We start from the raw sequence: 21,906 nt of genomic DNA, 5'->3' as shown, positions 1-21,906 counted from the left end.
CTTATGGTGACTAACAGGGCAAATCAGACCATTTGAAACTGTTTTGTAAAAGTGATTGTGAGAAATAACCAATGGAAATCTTTGTTTTAAAGATTTTATTTATTTATTTGACAGAGAGAGACATAGTGAGAGAGGGAACACAAGCAGGGGGAGTGGGAGAGGGAAAAGCAGTTTTCCCCACAAGCAGGGAGCCTGAGGAGCAGGGACCCCGATATGGGGCTCTATCCCAGGACCCTGGGATCATGATCTGAGCTGAAGGCAGGCGCTTAACGACTGAGCCACCCAGGCGCCCCCCAGTGGAAATCTTTGTATTGTGCTATTGTGCTTTTTAGGTATAACATTTGAAGTAACTTGTGATAGCTGAGTTTTCAGGTTTTATTTGACCTTTTTGCTCATGGTGACTAAATCAGAAGAGCCACCTCATCCAGCTTTTAAAAATATCTTTTTTTTTTTCAGGTGGAACACTTTAATCTTACAGATTTTGATTTTAAAACATTATTTCCTAATTTCCAGGAGAATGATAGTATGTTGGTAGTAAAAATGAACAAATTCAGAAGTAACCTTGAAACCAATTCGATAGCAAGCTGTTGTTTCTCCCTACTTCTCCCATGCCAGCACAACCAGGTCATGAGTAGTTATTGACTCTCAAAATAAATGTTGAGCTTAGTGTTCTTACCTGGCACCCTCTTTGCCCAGTTGATCATGTGAACCAGCTCCCTGTCAGCAAGGTTGGTCAGCAAGCCCATCATCGAAGCCTCACTGAAGGGTCTGGAAGGATCGTAGTCGGAATAGATTATGGGGGGCTCAGCCTTCAGCAAGGCACTAACCATCTGATCAGCTGTAAGGGACAAGGCTGGGCTGTTCTTCTTAGTATGCTTAATCAAGATCGGGCTTGGCCAAAGGCTGGAAGCCCTCATATCTCTGGAGGACCCCACTTCATTCCTGCCCTCCCCATCATCTCTCTGGCGCTTGTGTTTCAACATTCTCCCTCCTTTTCGGTCTTTCCGTATCCCGCCTTTCATCATGCCTACTTCATAGCACTTGCGGAGCCGACAGGCCTGACAGCTTTTCCTCCTGTTCTTGTCAATCGAGCACTGGTTGGTAGCTGGACACATGTAGTCATTATGTCCTTGAATACTTCTCTTGAAGAAGGCCTTACAGCTCTCACAGGACCAGACGCCATAATGGTAGCCTGAGGCATAGTCATTGCACACTGCACAGTAGCGGGTCTCCTTGGCAGACTCCACAGCCATGCTTCCCTTGTCACTGGTACTGGCCAATCTCTCTCTGCCACCCTGGCGCCGATTGTCTGAGTTTGGCCTGTAGAAAGCGGGAGGGCCGGCCTCGCGCACCGCATAGCCGCTCGGTTCGTTCTCCAGGTAATAGGGCACCTGCTGGCCGTGGGGGTGCAGGAAGGGTGAGAGCTGAGGCGGCGGGTGCAGCAGCACCTGCGGCCTCGGAGACACGCTGTTGAGCGGCGGGAAGTCCCCCAAGCCGTTGGCGCCAAACGCCGCCGCCTCGGACCCGGGGCCGTAGGCGACGCCGGACTGGCCGTAGACGGGCGCGGAGGCTGCGGGAGCGGCGTTGAAGTACGCGCCACCCTCGGGATGGTTGTACACGGCGGGCTTGCTGCTGTCCACGTATACCTCGCCCAGGGGCCGCTCCAGGGGGATCTTGAGCTGCGGGCGGTTCAGGGTCTCCAGCTCGGTCCCTTGGATTTGATGCAGCAGGGCCATTCCGGACGCTTTGGTGTGGAGGGTTATGGTCATGGTCAGTGGCCGCGGGCAAGGCGCGCACTGTCTCGCCGTGCGGCAAGAGGGCTCAGCCGCCAACCGGCCACCTAAAATATCTTTTAGATTTTAGAGTAAATAAGTCCATGAATAAATTATGCTTGAGAAGCTTTGTGTAATACTTCTTTTCTCTCTCTAAAGAAATACTGTGATTTAGAAAAATGTCAGGAGCATCTTTTCTTTTTTAAAGATTTTATTTATTTATTTGAGAGAGTGAGAGAGCACAGGCAGGGGAGGGGCAGAGAGAGAAGGAGAAGCAAACTCCCCACTGAGCAGGGAGCCCGATGCAGGGCTTGATACCAGGACCCTGAGGTCATGACCTGAGCCAAAGGCAGCTGCTTAACGGACTGAGCCACCCAGGCGCCCCTGTTAGGAGCATCTTAATCTTAAATGGTGTGGGCTTGGGCGCCTGGGTGGCTCAGTTGGTTAAGCGACTGCCTTCGGCTCAGGTCATGATCCTGGAGTCCCGGGATCGAGTCCCGCATCGGGCTCCCTGCTCAGCAGGGAGTCTGTTTCTCCCTCTGATCCTCCCCCCTCTCGTGCTCTCTTTCTCATTCTCTCTCTCAAATAAATAAATAAAATCTTAAAAAAAAAAAATGGTGTGGGCTTTTTTTTTTTTTTTTTTAATTTAAATTCAAGTTGGTTAACATACCGTGTAGTATTGGTTTCAGGATAAATTCAAGTTGGTTAACATACCGTGTAGTATTGGTTTCAGGAGTAGAGTTTAGTGATTCATAACATATGTGTAACACACAGTGCTCATCCCAACAAGTGCCCTCCTTAATACCCATTACCCATTTAGCCCATCCCCCACCCACCTGCTCTCCAGCAACCCTCAGTTTCTTCTCTTAACTATGGAGTCTCTTATGGTTTGCCTCCCTTTCTGTTTGTATCTTCTTTTTCCTTCCCTTCCCCTGTGTTCATTTGTTTTGTTTCTTAAATTCCACATACGAGTGAAATCATGATATTTGTTGTTCTCTGACCTATTTCGCTTAACATAATACACTCTAGTTCCACCCACATTGTTGCAGATGGCAAGATTTCGTTCTTTTTGATGGCTGAGTAATATTCCATTCTATATGTATACTACATCTTCTTTATCCATTCATCTGTCAGTGGACATTTGGGCTCTCTCCATAATTTGGCTATTGTTGATAGTGCTGTTAGAAACTTTGGAGTGCATGTGACCTTCAAATCAGCACTTAATCTTAAAAAGGTTTAAGAAAAATTTCAGTGTTGGGGTCATTGGCTGGCTCAGAAGAGCATGGGACTCTTGATCTTGGGATCATGAGTTTGAGCCCCACATTGGGTGTAGAGATTACTAAAAAAAAAATAAACTAAAAAAAAAAAAGAAATATTTCAGTGTTATTTTGTTTTAGTTGGGAGGCAGTAAGTAGTAAAATAACTTGACATGTTTGGGTAATTGTTTTCATAAGACGTTATCATTTCTAGTACCCTCTTATTTTACTTATTGAGGTAAAATTCAGATGACATAAAATTAAGTATTTTGAAGTGTATAATTTGTGGCATTTGGTACATTCATGGTATTTTGCATGTATAACCTTTATCTAGTTCCAAACGTTTTCATCATCCCCAGAGGAAAAACCCAAAACCTACTAAGCAGTTCCTTCTTGTTCCTCTTTCTCCACAGCCCCTGGAGAACACTAATCTGCTTTCTATCTCTCTAATTTATCTTTTCTGGATATGTCATATAAATGAAATTATATAACATATGATATTTTGTGTCTGCTTTTTTCACTTAGCATAATGTTTTCTAGGTCCATTCATGTTGTAGTATGTATCATTACTTCATTTTTTTTAAGGCTGAAAAATATTCTACTGTGTAGATATACCACATTTCCATTTGTCAATTCATAGGCATTATTGGTTGTTTCCATCTTTTGATTATTGTAAATAGTGCTTCTATGAACCTTCATATACAAGTTTTTGTTCGAATATAGGTTTTTAGTTTTTTTGGGTATGTAACTAGGAATGGAATTGCTGGGTCATGTGGTAATTTTACATTTAACTTTTTTTTTTTTAAAGATTTTTTATTTTTTGACAGAGAGAGACACAGCGAGAGAGGGAACACAAGCAGGGGGAGTGGGAGAGGGAGAAGCAGGCTGCCTGCGAAGCAGGGAGCCCGATTCGGGGCTCGATCCCAGGACTCTGGGATCATGACCTGAGCCGAAGGCAGACGCTTAATGACTGAGCCACCCAGGAGCCCACATTTAACTTTTTTTCTTTTTTAAGTTTATTTTTAATTTATTTTTGTAATCTCTATACCCAGCATGAGACTTGAGCTCATGACCTTGAGATCAAGAGTTGCATGCTCTACGGGCCAACCAGGCCCCCTATATTTTACTTTTTGAGTAAAATGCACCTTTTTTTTTTAAAGATTTTATTTTATTTATTTAGAGAGAGCTCTTGTGCACGGGTGCATGAGGGTCAGAGGGAAGGAGAGAGAGAATCTGAATCAGACTCACTGCTGAGTGTGGAGCCCAAGGCAGGTCTTGATTCCACAACCCTGAGACCATGACCCAAGCTGAAATCAAAAGAGTTGGACACCCAACTGACTGAGCCACCCAGGCACCTTGGCTGCACCATTTTAGATTCTCACCAGCAATGTTCAAGGGTTTTAATTTTTCTACATTCTCACCAATATCTGTTATTTTATACCTGTTTTGTTTGTTCATTACAGCCACCCTAGTGGGTGTAAGGGGCATCCTGTATTTTGATTTGCATTTCCTTAATGACTAATGATGTTGAGCATCTTTTCTTGTGCTTTATTGGCCATTTGCATGTCTTTTTTTGGTGAAATGTCTATTCAAGTTCTTTACCCATTTTTCTTTTAATTTGATAGAAAGTTTTCAATATATTTGTTTATAATTGGTCAGATTTCACATTTTAAGTATATGTTCACTAAATGTAGCTCACCTCAAGCTGCCCTATTTCCAAGTGATTACTGCACAGATTAACATGGTTCCTTTTCTTCCTTTACTTTTTTTTTTTTAATTTAAATTCAATTTAGTTAACATATAGTGCAGTATTGGTTTTAGGAGTAGAATTTAGTGATTCATCACTTACATATAACACCTAGTGCTCGTCTCGAAAAGTGCCCTCCTTAATGCCCATCCCCCATTTAGCCCATCCTCCACCCACCTCCCCTCCAGCAACCCAGTTTGTTCTCTTAACTATAGTCTCTTATGGTTTGCCTCCCTCTCTGTTTTTATCTTATTTTATTTTTCCCTCCCTTCCCCTATGTTTATCTGTCTTGTTTCTTAAATTCCACATAGAGTGAAATCCTATGGTATTTGTCTTTGACTTTTTTCGCTTAGCATAATACACTCTAGTTCCATCCATGTTGTTGCAAATGGCAAGATTTCATTCTTTTTTTTTAAGATTTTATTTATATATTTGAGAGAGAGAATGAGAGACAGAGCATGAAAGGGGGGAGGGTCAGAGGGAGAAGCAGACTCCCCACTGAGCAGGGAGCCCGATGTGGGACTCGATCCTGGGACTCCAGGATCATGACCTGAGCCGAAGGCAGTTGCTTAACCAACTGAGCCACCCAGGCGCCCCAAGATTTCATTCTTTTTGATGGCTTAGTAATATTCCAGTGTGTGTGCATGCACGCGTGCGTGTGCATATACCATATCTTCTTTATCCATTCATCAGTCAATGGACATTTGGGCCTTTCCATAATTTGACTATTGTTGATAGCTGCTATAAACACTGAGGTGCATGTGCCCCTTCAAATCAGCATTTTTATGTCCTTTGGATAAATACCTAGTATTGCAGTTGCTGGGTCATAGGGTAGTTCTGTCTTTAACTTTTTGAGGAACCTCCATACTGTTGTCCACAGTGACTGCCAGCAGTTTGCATTTCCACCAACAGTGCAGGAGGGTTCCCCTTTCTCTGCATCCTTGCCAACACCTGTTGTTTCCTCTGTTGTTAATTTTAGCCATTCTGACAGGTGTGAGGTGGTATCTCACCATGGTTTTGATTTATATTTTCCTAATGAGGAGTGATGTTGAGCATCTTTTCATGTGTCTGTTAGCCATCTGGATGTCTTCTTTGGAAACCTTTACTTGCTTTATTTTTTTTATTTTTTTATTTTTTTAAAGATTTTATTTATTTATTTGAGACAGAGAGAATGAGAGACAGAGAGCATGAGAGGGAGGAGGGTCAGAGGGAGAAGCAGACTCCCTGCCGAGCAGGGAGCCCGACGCGGGACTCGATCCCGGGACTCCAGGATCATGACCTGAGCCGAAGGCAGTCGCTTAACCAACTGAGCCACCCAGGCGCCCCCTTTACTTGCTTTAAAAAAAAAAAATGTGACGGGGCACCTAGCTGGTTCAGTCAGTGGAGCATGCAACTCTTGATCTTGAGGTTGTAAGTTCAAACCCCATGTTGGCTGTAGAGATTACTTAAAAATAAAATCTTGGGACACCTAGGTGGCACAGTCAGTTAAATGTCTGACTCTTGGTTGTGAGATCAAGCCCCACATTGGGCTCCACGCTCAGCCCAGAATCTGCTTGGGTTTCTCTTTCCATCCCCCTTTGCCCCTTCCCTGCTCACTCGTTTGCTCTCTCTCTCTCAAATAAATAAATCTTTAAAAAAACTTTAAAAATAAAAATAAATTGTGGCAAATGTACATAAAAATTTCCATTTTAACCATTATTAAGTGTACAGTTCTGTGGCGGTAAGTACATTCACATTGTTGTGCGACCACCACCACTATCACCAGACTTTTTCGTCTTCCCCAACTAAATGCTATTGAACATGGGTGTACAAATACCTAAATTCCTGTTTTCACTTGTTTGGACGTGAACTCAGAAGTAGAATTGCTGGGTTATATGGCGATTCTGTGTTTAACTCTTCCGAGGAATCAATCATACGGTTTTTACAACTGCTGTATCATTTTACATCCCCATCAGCAGTGCATAAGGATTCCAGTTTCTCCACATCCTTGTCAACAGTTATTTTCCTTTTTTTTTTTTTTTTTTTTTTTGAGTATAGCCTTGCTACTAGGTATGAAGTGGTATCTTGTAGTTTTGGTTTGCATTTCCTTAGTCATTAATGATGTTGAGCATCGTTTTGTGTGCTTATTGGCCATTTGTATATCTTCTAAGAGGGTGATACTTTTAGCTCTTATATTTAGGTCTTTGATCTATTTTGAGTTGTATACATTGTGAGGTTAAGGTCTAGCTCCATTCTTTTGCATGTGGGTATCCAGTTGTCTTAGTATTATTTGTCTGTTCTTTCCCCAGTGAATGCTCTTGGCGTTCTTGTTGAAAATCAGTTCCTTATAGGCTTATGGGCTTATTTCTGGACTCTTTTATTCTGTTGATCTGTATGTCTATCTTAATGCCAGTACCACACTGTTTTGATTATTGTAGTTTTGTGGTAATTTTAAAATCAGAAAGTATAAGCCCTCCAGTTTTATTTTTCAAGATTTTCCAAAATTGTCTTTTGGCTGTTTGTTGTCCCTTGCAATTGCATATGAATTTTAAAATGTTTTTAGTGGTTGCCCTATGGTTTGTGTTACACATTTATAACTAATCTAAGTCCATTTCCAAATAACATTAGATTGCTTTATGGTTTGTGCAGGTATCTTAAAACAGGATCCCAGTTCGTCATTCCTGTCTCATAACATTTTTGTGACTCATTTATCCAAGCTATAGTCACCTGATAAATTGTTGCTATTGTTATATCTATTAGATCTATTAAGAAAAAGAAGAAAAAGGATTTTATTTTACCTTCATGTACTCCTTCTCAAATGGTCTTCTTTATCTAGATCCAAGATTTTGATCTATGTCATCTTCTTTCTGAAGAACTTTTTTTGATATTTTTTGCAAAACAGGTCTACTGGTGACAAATCCCCTCTATTGTTGTTTGAGATAGCCTTTATTCCTCCTCCGCTGTTGAAGGATAATTTCACTGATAGAGATTTCTACGTCATTGGTTTTTTGCTTTCACCACTTTAAATATTTCATCCTACTCTTTCCTTGTGTGTATGGTGGTGAAAGAAATAATGTCTCCAGCAATGGGCTTATGGTCCTAGGCTTTTGCTTCTAATAATTCTGATTCTCCCTATCCTCTTTTCTCTCCAGTTCTCAGGACAGTGATTTACCCAGTGACCTCAGATCTCTGGTGGATCTAAGAAAAGGTTTTGTTCTTCAGTTTTCTTGTTGTAAAGAACAGGAACCAAGATTCCATGATCTCTGCATGTCAGAGCAAAAACTGGCAATCTGTACATGAATTTTAGGAACAGCTTTTCCATTTCTGTAAAAAAAGGCCATTGGGATTTTGGCAGGGATTGCATTGAATCTGTAGGTCGCTTTTAGTTGTACTACCATAGCAATATTAAGTCTTCCAAACTGTGGACAACAGGATCTTTCCATTTATTTTGGTCTTCTTTCATTTCTTTCAGCATTTTCCCCCCTAGTTTTCAGTGTACAATGCTTATACCTTCTTAGATAAATTTATTCCTAAGTATATCATTTTCTTGATGCAATAATAAATGGAATTGTATTCTTTATTTCATTTTCACATTATTCATTGTTGGTATATAGTAATACAACTGATTTTTGTGCTGAATTTATTACCTCTAATAATTTTTGTGTATATATTCTTTAGGTTTTCTTATATAGGATCATGTCCTCTGTGAATAGTGATAATTTTATTCTTTTTGCCAATTTGGATGGCTTTTTCTTTCCTTTAAAAATTTATTTTTTTTTTTTCCTAATTGTTCTGGCTAGAATGTCCAGTACATTGTTGAATAGGGGTGGCAAATGAGAGCATTCTGGTCTTGTTCCTTATCCAGGGGAAAGCTTTTAGTCTCTAGTCACCATTCAGTATGCTAACTGTGGGGTTTTCATAAACATTTTTTATTATGTTGAAGAAGTTCTTTTCTATTCCTAGTTTGAGTGTTTTTATCATGATAGAATTTTGTCAAATGCATTTTTCTTAAAGATCTATTTATTTGAGTGAGAGAGAGTGTGAGGGCAAGCAGAGGGAGGGGCAGAGGGAGAGAATCTCAAGCAGACTCCCTGCTGAGCACAGAGTTCCATGTGGGGCTCAATCTCACAACCATGGGACCATGACCTGAGCCGAAATCAAAGGTTGAACTCTTTTTTTTTTTTTAAGATTATTTATTTATTTATTTGACAGAGAGAGCACAAGCAGGGGGAGTGGCAGACAGAGGGAGAGGGAGAAGCAGGCTCCCTGCAGAGCAGGGGGAGCCCAATGTGGGACTTGATCCCAGGACCCTGGGATCATGATTTGAGCTGAAGGCGGTCGCTTAAGCAGTTGAGCCATCCAGGCACCCTGCATTCTTCTTCTTTTTTTTTTTTTTTGCATCAACATTGATGATCGTATGGTTTTTCTCCTTCATTCTGTTAATGGGTGTATTATATTGATTGATTTTTATAGTTGACCCACCTGGGATAAAGCTGTTTGTCATAATGTGTAATCCTCTTAATATGTTGTTGGACTACATTTGCTAGTATTTTGTTGAGGATTTTTACATCTATATTGGTCTATAATTTTCTTGGAATGTTTTTATCTGGCTTTGGTATCAAGGTAATCCTGGCTTCCCAAATTTTGGGAGAGTTTGAGAAGGATTGTTAATTATTTTTTTAATGTTTGGTAGAATTTACCAGTGAAGTCATGTAGTCCTGGACTTTTCTGGGTGGAAAGTTTGACTAGTGATTCAGTCTTTTACTTGTTGCAGGTCTGATCAGATTTCTATTTCTTCTGGAATAATTTTGGTACTTTCTGTGTTTATAGGACCATGTCCATTTCATCTAGGATATCTGATTTGTTGGTGTACAGTTACTCGTAGTTTCCTTTTATAATCCCTTCTATTTTTAAGGTCTGTAGCATTGTCCCCTCTTTCATCTATGAAGTTGGTACTTTGAGTCTTCTTTTTTTCTTGGTCAGTCTGACTAAAAGTGCCAATTTTGTTGATCTTTTCAAAGAACTCACTTTTGCTTTTGCTTGAGTCTGTTGTTTTCTGTTTTATCTTCACCTTAATCTTTATTATGTCTTTTCTTCTGTTAGCTTTGGATTTAGCTTGTTCTTTTTCTAGTTCTTTGAGGTGTAAATTCTTTAAGGTATAAACTTTAGAGTATCAATTTGAGATCTTCTTGTTTAATGTAGCATTTATATCTATAAATTTACCTCTTAGCACAGCTTTCACTATAAGTTTTGGTATGTTGTATTTTTGTTTTAATTTGTCTCAGGGTATTTTCTAATTTTTCTTGTGATTTTTTTTCCCCTTTTTTTTGGTGATTTCTTCTTTGAACCATTGGGTGTTTAAGATTATATTGTTCAGTTTTTACTGTTTATGGGTTTTCCAATTTTTCTTCTGTTAATTGATACCTAGTTTCATTCTTTTATCATAAATGATACTTTATATGATTTCAGTCTTTTAAACTTTATTGAGAATTGTTTTGTGTTCTAATATATTATCTCTCCTGGAGAATGTTCCATATGCACTTGAGAAAAATACGTATTCTGCTTTGTTGAGTGGAGTGTTCTATATATGTCTGTTAGGGCTAATTGGTTTATATATAGTATTGTGCAAATACTCTTATTTCCTTATTTACCTTCTGTCTGATTGTTGAAAGTGGAGTGTGGAAGTCTCTAATTGTTATGGTAGAATTGTCAATTTCTCCCTTCAGTTTTGTCAGTTTTTGCTTCCTATATTTTGTAACTCTGTTGTTAGGCATGTTTGTAATTGCCAGGTCTGTTTTCGTACTTTTACCTTTTTTTTTTATGTCAATTTTTTAAATGTTTACCTTTTTAAAAAAATTTTATTGTATGTTAATTACCATACATTACATCATTAGTTTTTGATGTTGTGTTCCATGATTCACTGTTTGCGTATAACACCCAGTGCTCCATTCAATACATGCCCTCTTTAATACCCATCACCAGGCTAACCCATCCCTCCACCCCTCTCCCCTCTAGAACCCTCAGTTTGTTTCTCAGAGTCCCTTGTCTCTCATGGTTCATCTTCCCCTCCGATTTCCCCCCCTTCATTTTTCCCTTCCTACTACCTTTTTTTTTTTTAAACGTATAATGTATTATTTGTTTCAGAGGTACAGGTCTGTGATTCAACAATTCACAGTGCTCACCATAGCACATACCCTCCCCAGTGTCTATCACCCAGCCATCCCATCCCTCCCACCCCCCACCACTCCAGCAACCCTCAGTTTGTTTCCTGAGATTAACAATTCCTCATAACAGTGAGATAGTATGATACATGTCTTTCTCTGATTGACTTATTTCGCTTTGCATAATACCCTCTAGTTCCATCCACGTCATTGCAAATGCGAGATTTCAGGGTTTTTTGATGGCTGCATAATATTCCATTGTATATACAGACCACATCTTTATCCATTCATCTGTCGATGGACATCTTGGCTCTTTCCATAGTTTGGCTATTGTGGACATTGCTGCTATAAACATCGGGGTACACGTACCCCTTCAGATCCCTACATTTGTATCTTTGGGGTAAATACCCAGTAGTGCAATTGCTGGGTTGTAGGGTAGCTTTATTTTCAACTTTTTGAGGAACCTCCATACTGTTTTCCAGAGTGGCTGCACCAGCTTGCATTCCCACTAACAGTGTAGGAGGGCTCCCCTTTCTCCACATCCCCGCCAACATCTGTCGTTTCTTGATTTGTTAATTTTAGCCATTCTGACTGGTGTGAGGTGGTATCTCATTGAGGTTTTGATTTGGTTTTCCCTGATGCGAGCGATGTTGAGCACTTTTTCATGTGTCTGTTGGCTCATCCTTTTACTTTTAACTGTTGTGTCTTTTGATATAAATTGAGTGTCTTGTAAACAGCATTTAGTTGGATTGTTCTTTTTTTTTTAGATTTTTTTTTTTTTTTTTTTTTTTTTTTATTTGAGACAGAATGAGATAGAGAGAGCATGAGAGGGAGGAGGGTCAGAGGGAGAAGCAGACTCCCTGCCGAGCAGGGAGCCCGATGCGGGACTCGATCCCGGGACTCCAGGATCATGACCTGAGCCGAAGGCAGTCGCTTAACCGACTGAGCCACCCAGGTGCCCTAGTTGGATTGTTCTTAATCCATTATACCAATCTCTACCTTTTAATTGGAGAATTTAACCCATTTATATTTAAAGTAACTCAAAAGGAAGGAGTTATTTCTGCTATTTAGGACTTATTTCTGCTATTTTGGTATTTTCTGCTTTATATATATATTTTTTGTTTCTCAGGTCCTTTATCACTGCCTTCATTTTTAACTAGTTTTGTCTAGTGTACTGCTTTATTCTCTTGTTTCTTTTTTTGTATATTTAAAGGTTTTTTTCCTTAATATCACTCTGGGGCTTACAGTTAACATCTCAATCTCAGGACTGTCAAATTTGAACTTGAATACCAGCTTAGTTTTAGCAGGTATACAAAAAGTTTGCTCCTGTATAGCTCTGCCGCCTCCCCATTTTCTTATTGTTAGAATTATGTCTTTATACACTGTGTTCCCATTAAATAGGTGTTTAGTTAAAAACACATATTATTACTTTAGGCATTTTTCTTTCAAATCATAGAAGCCAAAACAGAGTAAAAAACCACTGATACAATAATACTGGTTTGTATATGTACTTATGTAGCTATCCTTACTTTATATTTCTTTGTATGATTGTGAAGGTACCATCGAGTACCCTTTCATTTCAGCCTAAAGAATCCTCTTTTAAATTTCTTGTAGAGCAGCTCTTCTAGTGATGAAACCTTTACCTTTTGTTTTTCTGGGAATATCTTTAATTTTTCTTTCATTTTTGAAGAAATGTTTTGCTGGATATAGAATTTTCGGTTAACTTTCTTTCAACACTTGAAATAAGTTATCCCACTGCTTTCTGGACTCCATGATTTCTTTTTTTGAAAGATTTTATTTTTAAGTGATCTCCACACCCAACATGGGGCTTGAGCTCACAACTCCTAGATCAGGGGCGCCTGGGTGCTCAGTTGGTTGAGAGTCTGCCTTCAGCCCAGGTCATGATTCCAGGGTCCTGGGATCGAGTCCCGAGTCAGGCTCCCTGCTGGGCGGGGAGTCTGCTTCTCCCTCTCCCTCTTCCTGCCACTCCCCCTGCTTGTACTCTCTCTCTCTCTAATAAAAAATAAAAATCTTAAAAAAAAAAAACAAAAAAAACAACTCCTAGATGAGGAGTCACATGTTCCACCAGTTGAGCCACCCTGGCATCTCTGGCCTCCATGATTTGAGATGAGAAATTGGCTATTAATCATATGGAGGGTCTCATGTATATGATGAATTGCTTTTCTCTTTCTGTTTTCAAGATTCTTTGTATTTTGAAAATTTAAGTATACTCTGCCAGGTGTTGATCCTTTTAAGTTCATGCTGCTTGGAGTTAGTTGAGCTGCTTAGATGTATAAAGTCTGTCCTTTCTAAACATAAGGCATTTTCTTATGAATTAAGGAACAATGATGATTTTCAGTACACAAATCATGTCTTTACTCACTGCTCCTGAATCTGCTCTATTTGACTTAATTATGAAATGAAGTGGCCCTTGTTTATCCAATCACAGTTTTTCTGTTAAAAAAATTTGTAAATAATATCTACACCTAGTGTGAGGCTCAAACTCACGACCCTGAGATCAAGAATCAGATGCTCCACCTACTGAGCCAGCTAGGTGCCTCTATCCAATCTTATACCCATAGAAAGTCTTGTAGTTTTGTTTTCCTAGGGATATCATATATGCAGAACTGAGAACTTGAGTGTAGGCTAGAAAGTCTGTATTATTAAAAGCCTGAGTCCTAAAATTCATGTTTTTCTTCAGAGTATACTTTTGAAGCTTCTAGGAGCGTACTTGCTTGACTTTCCTAAGTCATCTAACTTTACTAATGAGTTTGGTTATAGCTCATAGCAAATTAAAGGTGCTGCTAGAACTGAACACACCAGTTGGAAGAAGTGTCTTTTGATACAGAAAAAGAAAAATACATAGTCTTAAAACTTAGTGGCCTGGGACCATTTAGTATAGTAAAAGCATTTGACCTTACACACTTCATTAGAGCTGGATGACATAATTTTTCATAGAAGAATACAATGGTTGTTCTCAGTTATCAAAAAGGTTAAATTCACATAATGTCATGTGTTTGGCTGCATAAGAGTCTGTATGTGAGAATATGCTCTAAAATTATTATCACTTGCCTTTTTTTCCCTTCCTTTCCAATATTTAGATTTTATTTCTTTTTGAATTGGCTAGGACCATTGGTTATTTTTGCAGTGGCTTCTATTTAATTGTAAAGTATATATGTCTAAACTTAGGTTTAGGATTTAAAAGGTTAAACTTCCTATTTTCTAGCAGATTCATCTGTTGAAGACATAATTTCCTAATGATTAGCCTAATGAGGGATTGTTATACTTTAAGATATTTATATCTATGCATACAGTTTGGCATATATATCTGCATATATTTATATATGTATTTTATTTTTATTTTTTTTTAAAGATTTTATTTATTTATTTGAGAGAGAGAGAGAATGAGAGAGAGTGAGCACATGAGAGGGGGGAGGGTCAGAGGGAGAAGCAGACTTCCTGCCGAGCAGGGAGCCCAATGCAGGACTCCATCCCGGGACTCCAGGATCTTGACCTGAACCGAAGGCAGTCGCTTAACCAACTGAGCCACCCAGGCGCCCTATATGTATATATTTTAGAAGTACTTGGTTAGACAGAATTGTGGTTGGTAGGGGCATGAATAGATAAAAAGGTGGAACAAGATCTGCTAATTACAAAAAAGAAAGGTTAGGGTAGGTATGAAAGATAGTTGGGGAAGAGAAAACAATCTGAAGATCAATATGTTAATAATTTAATCTTGGAATATTCATTAAAAGGAAGTTTTTCATTTTTTGTTTTAATGTCACATTAACCCTAGGAATTTTATAAATATCAGATATTGTCCTTTAGTGTTTAAGACTGAAGATTTTATGTAACTGATTAAAGTGATTTATGATTATTAACAGGTGCTAAAAAAGGAAATGGGTCAAGTGAAACTCATTTATCTTCAGAGTAACAGCATTTTTTCTGTTCTAGAATTATAAAGCATTGTTTTAGACATGGACTTTTATGCAGCCAAATGTACAAAATTACGTGTTTTAGTACACTGTCTTGATAACTGAATTTGGCCCAGAGACATGGGAATCCTGTAGGCGTGTGTATGTTTGACTTCTGAGCAAGCTACTAGAAAAGGCTTGGTTTTAATGAAAGCTTCACAAAGCAATGCTAAAATATGGAGTTTTAGTTGTTTTTTGTTTGCTTCTTTGTAGTGAGTCTACCAATTGTTTTTTTTTTTTTTTAAGATTTTATTTATTTATTTATTTGACAGAGAGAGACACAGCAAGAGAGGGAACACAAACAGGGGGAGTGGGAGAGGGAGAAGCAGGCTTCCCGCGGAGCAGGGAGCCCAATGCGGGGCTCAATCCCAGGACCCCGGGACCATGACCTTAGCTGAAGGCAGACGCTTAACGACTGAGCCACCCAGGTGCCCCTGCCAATTGTTTCTTTTCCCATTTTGCCTTTCTTGGCTTTAAAGAAATACCCTTCTTGCTTATCGCTTTTAAAATTTCAAAGTGAAGCCAATATGCATATCTCTTACTTTATTATTATTATTATTATTATTATTATTATTATTATTATTATTTTATGTCTCTTTAATATAATGGTACTGAATACACAGCAGCCCTTTTTCTCCTTGAGGTGATTGGGAGGCATTTCCTCCTCTGCTTCTCTCAAACATTATCTTTTTAGTATTTTTTTTTTTTTTAAGATTTTATTTATTTGACACAGAGAGACACAGGGAGAGAGGGAACACAAGCAGGGGGAGTGGGAGAGTGAGAAGCAGGCTTCCCGCCAAGCAGGGAGCCCGATGCCGGGCTCCATCCCAGGACCCTGGGATCATGAACCAAGCCTAAGGCAGACACTTAACGACTGAGCCACCCAGGTACCTCTCTTTTTAGTATTTTCACTGGGTTTTCAATTGAGGGTTTATTTCCCAGTCAGAGACTACTACTACTGCAGATAGATCCTCCCAGAAGACTTAATGGATTCTTAGGAATTCAGTATGGAGTCTTGTGAAGGAAAGGAGAAATTTCTGGGTCTCTCTGCAATAGGAATATATAAACTGTCAAATAAGCCAGAAAAAATTCAAATTCTTTTCAAGATTTTGTTGTTTGATATGGAGGCGCAAGAAGAACAAGAGAAACTTCTTGGCCCTCTGGATATGAGGAGAAGTTATGGTTGTCTTTTGTCTACTCATTTTCCTTACCTCAGCTACTTACCTCCTCCTCCTGCTTTGAAGGTGTTTACAGAAAGAACAGGGATAAGGGCAAAAGAGCCCTCTTTGTGGATTGCCCCACATCTCTGATCAATTAAAATTTTTTTTTTTTTTTTTAACTAAGCTCTATGTCCAACATGGGGCTTGAACCCAAGACCCTGAATCAAGAGTTGCATGCTCTACCATGTGCCAGCCAGGTGCCTTCATCTCTGATCAGTTTTGTTGTTTTTTCTGTGGTGGTCGTTCTTATTTTAGCAATAAAAGAATTGAGGCACTGTGAAAGGTTACTGTTTCCGTAGATTCTCTGTCCATTATTTATCATTGAACGCTTTTGTGAGTCTGTGTTTTCCCCCCTTTGAGTTGTGAAGCCATCCTAACTTCCTTCTTTACAGAGGAGATGCATTGAAATAGTCATTTACCAGTTTGTGATTTTGGCCTGATTCCCTTCATTGGCAGATTGTAATATTGGGGCTGCATTGGCTTTGACCATAAAATACATTTCTGGCTGATATGACAGCCACAAAGAGTGAGGTGTCTTTCTATAGCTTTGAAATAAAAAATGCAGCTTGACAGATTTTATGGTAACTGTTGCTTATGTTTGGCTGCCTATAGAAATTTACCAACATCCTGAAACAATTACGTGAGAGTGGCTGATAGCATTGAGTTAAGTAGTGTATTTGTATGAATAATTTTTCAAACAAGTGTAGAAAAGGGGAGCTAATTAGTTTAAAGTGATGGTGGTATTCATTTTATTGCATAAGTGATACAATGAAAATAATTGAAAAGAACAATTCTAACAGTAATCATTTTTATTTTCTATTCTTGCACTTGTGTTTGTAAGTAAACTATATTTAATTTTTATTATTTGGTAATATAAATAATATGTATAATCTAAAAGCCATGTTTAAAAAAATTTTTTTAAGTTTTATTTATTTTTTAAAAGATTTTATTTATTTATTTGACAGAGAGACACAGCAAGAGAGGGAACACAAGCAGGGGGAGTGGGAGAGGGAGAAGCAGGCTTCCCATGGAGCGGGGAGCCCAACCTGGGGCTCGATCCCAGGACGCTGGGATCATGACCTGAGCCGAAGGCAGACGCTTAACGACTGAGCCACCCAGGCGCCCCTAAAGTTTTATTTATTTATTTATTTATTTATTTTTTTAAAGATTTTATTTATTTATTTGAGAGAGAATGAGAGACAGAGAACATGAGAGGGAGGAGAGTCAGAGGGAGAAGCAGACTCCCTGCCGAGCAGGGAGCCCGATGCGGGACTCGATCCCGGGACTCCAGGATCATGACCTGAGCCGAAGGCAGTCGCTTAACCAACTGAGCTACCCAGGCGCCCCTAAAGTTTTATTTATTTAAGTAATTTCAACGCCCAACATGGGGCTCAAACTCACAACCCCGAGATCGAGAATTGCATGCTCTTCCGAATGAGCCAGCCAGGTGCCCCTGTAAAGCCATGTTTTAAAAATTAGAGATAGTGGGGAAGTTTTAGGGGTCTTAGAAATGGATGGTAGGGGAGCTTGGGTGGCTCAGTTAAGCATTTGACTCTTGGATTGGCTCAGGTCCCAATCTCATGGCTCATGAGATTGAGCCCCACCTATGGCTCTAAGCTCAGCAGTAGTCTGCTTAGATATTCTCTCCCTCTGTCCTTTTCTGCCATTGCATGCACTCTCTTTTTCCCTTTCTCTCTCTCAAATAAATTTTAAAAGAAAGAAAGATGGGGCGCCTGGGTGGCTTAGACGGTTAAGCATCTCCCTTCCACTCAGGTTGTGATCTCGGGGTTCTGGGATCAAGTTCCACTTCAGGCTCCTTGCTCAGCAGGGAGCCTGCTGCTCCCTCTCCCTCTGCCTCTTCCCCTGCTTGTGCTCTCTGTCTCTGTCAAATAAATAAAATCTTAAAAAAAAAAAAAGGAAAGAAAGGAAAAGGAAAAAGCAAGAAAGCAAGCAAGCAAGAAAGAGATGGTAAAGACTGGGAGTTGGGGCACCTGGAAGGCTTAGTTGGTTAAGTGGCTGCCGTCCTCTCAGGTCATGATCTCGGGGTCCTGGGATTGAGCCCTATATCAGGCTCCCTGCTCAGCGGGGAGTCTGCTTCTCCCTCTGCGCCCCCCCAACTCATGCTCTTTCTCAAATAAATAAATAAAATCTTTTTTTAAAAAAGACTGGAAGGTAATACTTTCCTATAGTTATTTGATAAAGGACACCCCTTAGAAAGGAACTTTGAAGGGGTGAAGAAGGATAAGGATATGAAATGTACAAGGAAGGTATTTCAGAATTTCAGAAACACTGGTGTAACAATCTTATATATATTATCAGTTTAGAATAGATGTTACATTACTTTACTTCCAGTGATAAGGCAGACTTTTTCCCCAAGGGATACCAGCTTTAAAAGAAAACAAAATCTTCCCACTATTAAACACCTAAAAATGATGGATTTATTTTTTTACTTTATTATTTTTTTAAGATTTTATTTATTTATTTGTCAGAGAGAGAGAGAGAGAGGCAGGCAGAGGGAGAAGCAGGCTCCCCACTGAGCAAGGAGTCCGATGCGGGACTCCATCTCAGGACCTTGGGATCATGATCCCAACCGAAGGCAATTAACCAACTGAGCCACCCAGGAGTCCTGGATTTATTTTTAAAAAAAAAATAAAAAAACTAAAAAAAAAAAAAAAAAAAAAACCTTGAAAAAGTCATGCTTAAGCTAGCAAAAAAGATAAAAAAACAAAACAAAGCACAAGAGAGCCCAAACTCAAAGAAGTGTAGACGCATCTGATAACTGCTGCCCAGAAGGCATCTGCTTGTTCCAGATGACTTATATTTTCAGTTTTTAAGAGGTACATGCGGGACTCAGGAGACAAAGAATAGAAGCCATGCCTTATAGGAAGTCAGGTCAGAGATCTACCTTCCTAAAATGAGAATCCATAAAAAGCCATATACCCACTGGGAAAGGGAGAAGCAGAAAAAAATCACCCTAGGAAAGAGAGACAGAAAACTTATCCTTCTTAGCCTTGGCTATAAATAGAGGGAGAAAAAAGTTTTCCTTGAATGTTTATAATTAGAAACATGCCCTCATAGAGGTTTGGGTCCCCACTACCTGTATAACTTCAAAAAATCTCTAAACTGAGACTCATTTTGAATGATTATAGCTTGGTATTATGCCCAGGCAAAGATAGAAATGAATCCAAATTCTTTCTGGAGGAGTAACTTCTCAAAGGTTTCTAAGAATTACCAAGGTAATGTTCCAGAGAGTTCGAGCTCCCTTACACAAAGCACATGAGGAAATAGGTCACCATGAGCAAAACAAAACACCTAAATCAGCCCCACAGAGACTTCAAGTATTGTCATTACTAGACAATATAAAAATAAATATGCTTAATGTATCTGAAGAAACAAATGGGAGAATTGAAATTATGACTCAGGAACAAAGGATTGTCCAAAATAATTAGAATCCAGAAACAAAAATATATATAATAATTAAAATGAAAAATTCAAGGGCAGATTTAATAGCATATTGGATTGAAAAGAGAATTAGTGAGGTAGAAGAGAGATTTGAAGAAATGATTAGGAATGTTATGCAGGGAGATTTTAAAAGAGAGAAAATATGAATAAGGTTAAGACATGGAAGAAGGACTGAAAAGGTCTGATGTACGTTTGTGGTAAGCAGAATAACGGCCACTCAAAGATATTCATATCCTAACCCCTAGAACCTATGAATATGTTACCTTCAATGGCAGAAGGGACTCGGCAAATGTGATTAAATTAAGGATTTTGAGATGGGGAGATTATCCTGGATTATGCAGTGAGCCCATTGTAGTCACAAGGGTCCTTATAAGGGAAAACAGTAGGCAGGAGAGCAAGAGAGAGATTTGAAGATACTACATCCTTTGCTTTGAAAATGGAAGAAGGAGCTATGAGCCAAGGAATACAGGTGATCTCTAGAGGTTGAAAAAGACAACAGATTCTTCCTTAGAGCCTCCACCAGGAATGCAGCCCTGTCAACACCTTGAGTTTAGCCTAGTGAGACCCAATTTGGACTTCTGACCTCCAAAACTGTTGTTTTAGGCCACCAAGTTTGTGGTAATTTGTTATAGCAGCAATAAAAAACATAACATCTAATAAAAATTCTACATGTAGACAGATGAGGGAAGGATAAGAGACCTATAATTTTAAACTTTAAATTATATGTGCATTTAAAAATTTCCAGAGCAGCCCCTGAAAGAATAAAAGTTGAACTAGAAGGCAAATGGAATGAGAGAGGGGATAATAATGTGGAAGAAAGGGAGAAAGAAACAAAAGTGTAGGACAAAAGTATGGTAGAATTAATATGGTAGAAATAAGGCCAAATAGATATATTTATTTGACATAGAGACAGACACAGAGAGCGCACAAGCAGGGGGAGCGGCAAGCAGAGGGAGAGGGAGAAGCAGGCTCCCCGCTGAGCAGGGAGCCCGATGCGGGGCTCGATCCCAGGACTCTGGGATCATGACCTGAGCCCAAGGCAGACACTTAACAACTGAGCCACCCAGGCGCCCCTAGAGAGGTAACTTTAAAAAATGTTTGAAAATTTGTAAATATACTTCTAAATAACTGAGGTTCCAGAAGAAGTTATGATGGAGGTTTAAGAATACTTAAGACTCAATGAAAATGCAGTATCAAAATTTGTGGTTAAATCTTGGTGGCTCTTGGACATAGCACATAGTCAAGTTTCATAAATATTCCATGAGAGCTTGAAAAGAATGTATATTTTGTAGTTGTTTCGGGCAGTGGTAATTAAGAGAGGAAAAGAGCCTCACAGGTTGGGAACTGTCAGTGGCTTCTCAGGACTTAATGTTTGCATACAATGCCTTGTGCATTTTGACTTCTAACAGTTGTGAGCTTTCTTTGCTTTAATTTTAATAACATAATTACAGTTCCATGATCAGACTAGATCAGTGGTTCTAAAACTTTATTATTTATCAGAGTCATCTGGAGGATTTGTTAAAGTGCAGATTGCTGGGCTCCACCTCCAGAGTTTCTGATTTAATGGATCTGGGCTGGGGCCCCAAAATTTCTATTTATAACAAATTCCCAGGTGATGCTGATGCTTCTGACCTAGGGACCATGCTTTGAGAACAGCTGTGTTAGAGACTGCATTCTTTTGGCTCCATTCCATTTCCCCCCCCCCCCCCTGCAATGCCTTTTCTTTCCCTTGTTATATTTTTTTCAGGAACCCTTAGTCTCCCCCCCTCCCACCCCACCCCATGGTTAAATCTCACTCTTGGAAGTATTTTTAACCACTAAATTGTTAGATGTTCCTTGTCTGTACTTCCTTAAACTGCCAAATACCTCACACACATCTGTAAGAACCCTTGTCATATTTTTTTTTTTTTAAAGATTTTATTTATTTATTTGACGGAGAGAGACAGTGAGAGAGGGAACACAAGCAAGGGGAATGGGAGAGGGAGAAGCAGGCTTCCCGCTGAGCAGGGAGCCCGATGCGGGGCTCAATCCCAGGACCCTGGGATCATGACCCGAGCCGAAGGCAGACGCTTAATGACTGAGCCACCCAGGCACCCCTCCTTGTAATATTTCTTAAAGCCGTTAGAAGCTATGTTTTGATCTGAAAAAGTGTTGGGAAAGAAAATAGTTTATATAACTAAGTGGGCTCTTCAGAAGTGGGGAGATCATTTTTTGTACTTTGTGTTTTAATGTTTAAAGAGCTAGGAATGTAAAATGCTTTCAGGTAGAAAACCTTTATTTATTTTTGAAAATTGAACAAATGCATCTATGTTGGGAAACCTTTTGCAGGTTGATA

The 21,906-nt window shown here is 39.3% G+C and overlaps 2 protein-coding genes across 15 annotated transcripts in view; one reads left to right on the top strand and one right to left on the bottom strand.

Moving 5' to 3' along the window:
* LOC102731775 (estrogen receptor-like) overlaps positions 1 to 1,769 on the bottom strand; it is a 464,527-nt gene extending 462,758 nt beyond the window's left edge. The window contains exon 1 of one of the 2 annotated variants that reach the window (XM_081829577.1): positions 677 to 1,769. In XM_081829577.1, coding sequence (XP_081685703.1) covers positions 677 to 1,769 — 1,093 coding nt within the window. Of the gene's footprint in view, positions 1 to 458 lie in introns of those variants that run through there. The other variant, XM_081829578.1, reaches the window with a different exon arrangement.
* The window catches only part of CSNK1G1 (casein kinase 1 gamma 1), a 269,186-nt gene that overhangs the window by 124,399 nt on the left and 122,881 nt on the right, over positions 1 to 21,906 (top strand). The window lies entirely within an intron of this gene.

This window comes from Leptonychotes weddellii, chromosome 9 (assembly GCF_054177405.1).
Source record: "Leptonychotes weddellii isolate Sample4059 chromosome 9, ASM5417740v2, whole genome shotgun sequence".
Classification (NCBI taxonomy): domain Eukaryota; kingdom Metazoa; phylum Chordata; class Mammalia; order Carnivora; family Phocidae; genus Leptonychotes; species Leptonychotes weddellii.
Note: the sequence above shows the minus strand (reverse complement) of the source record. Positions and strands in the feature narration are given on the sequence as shown.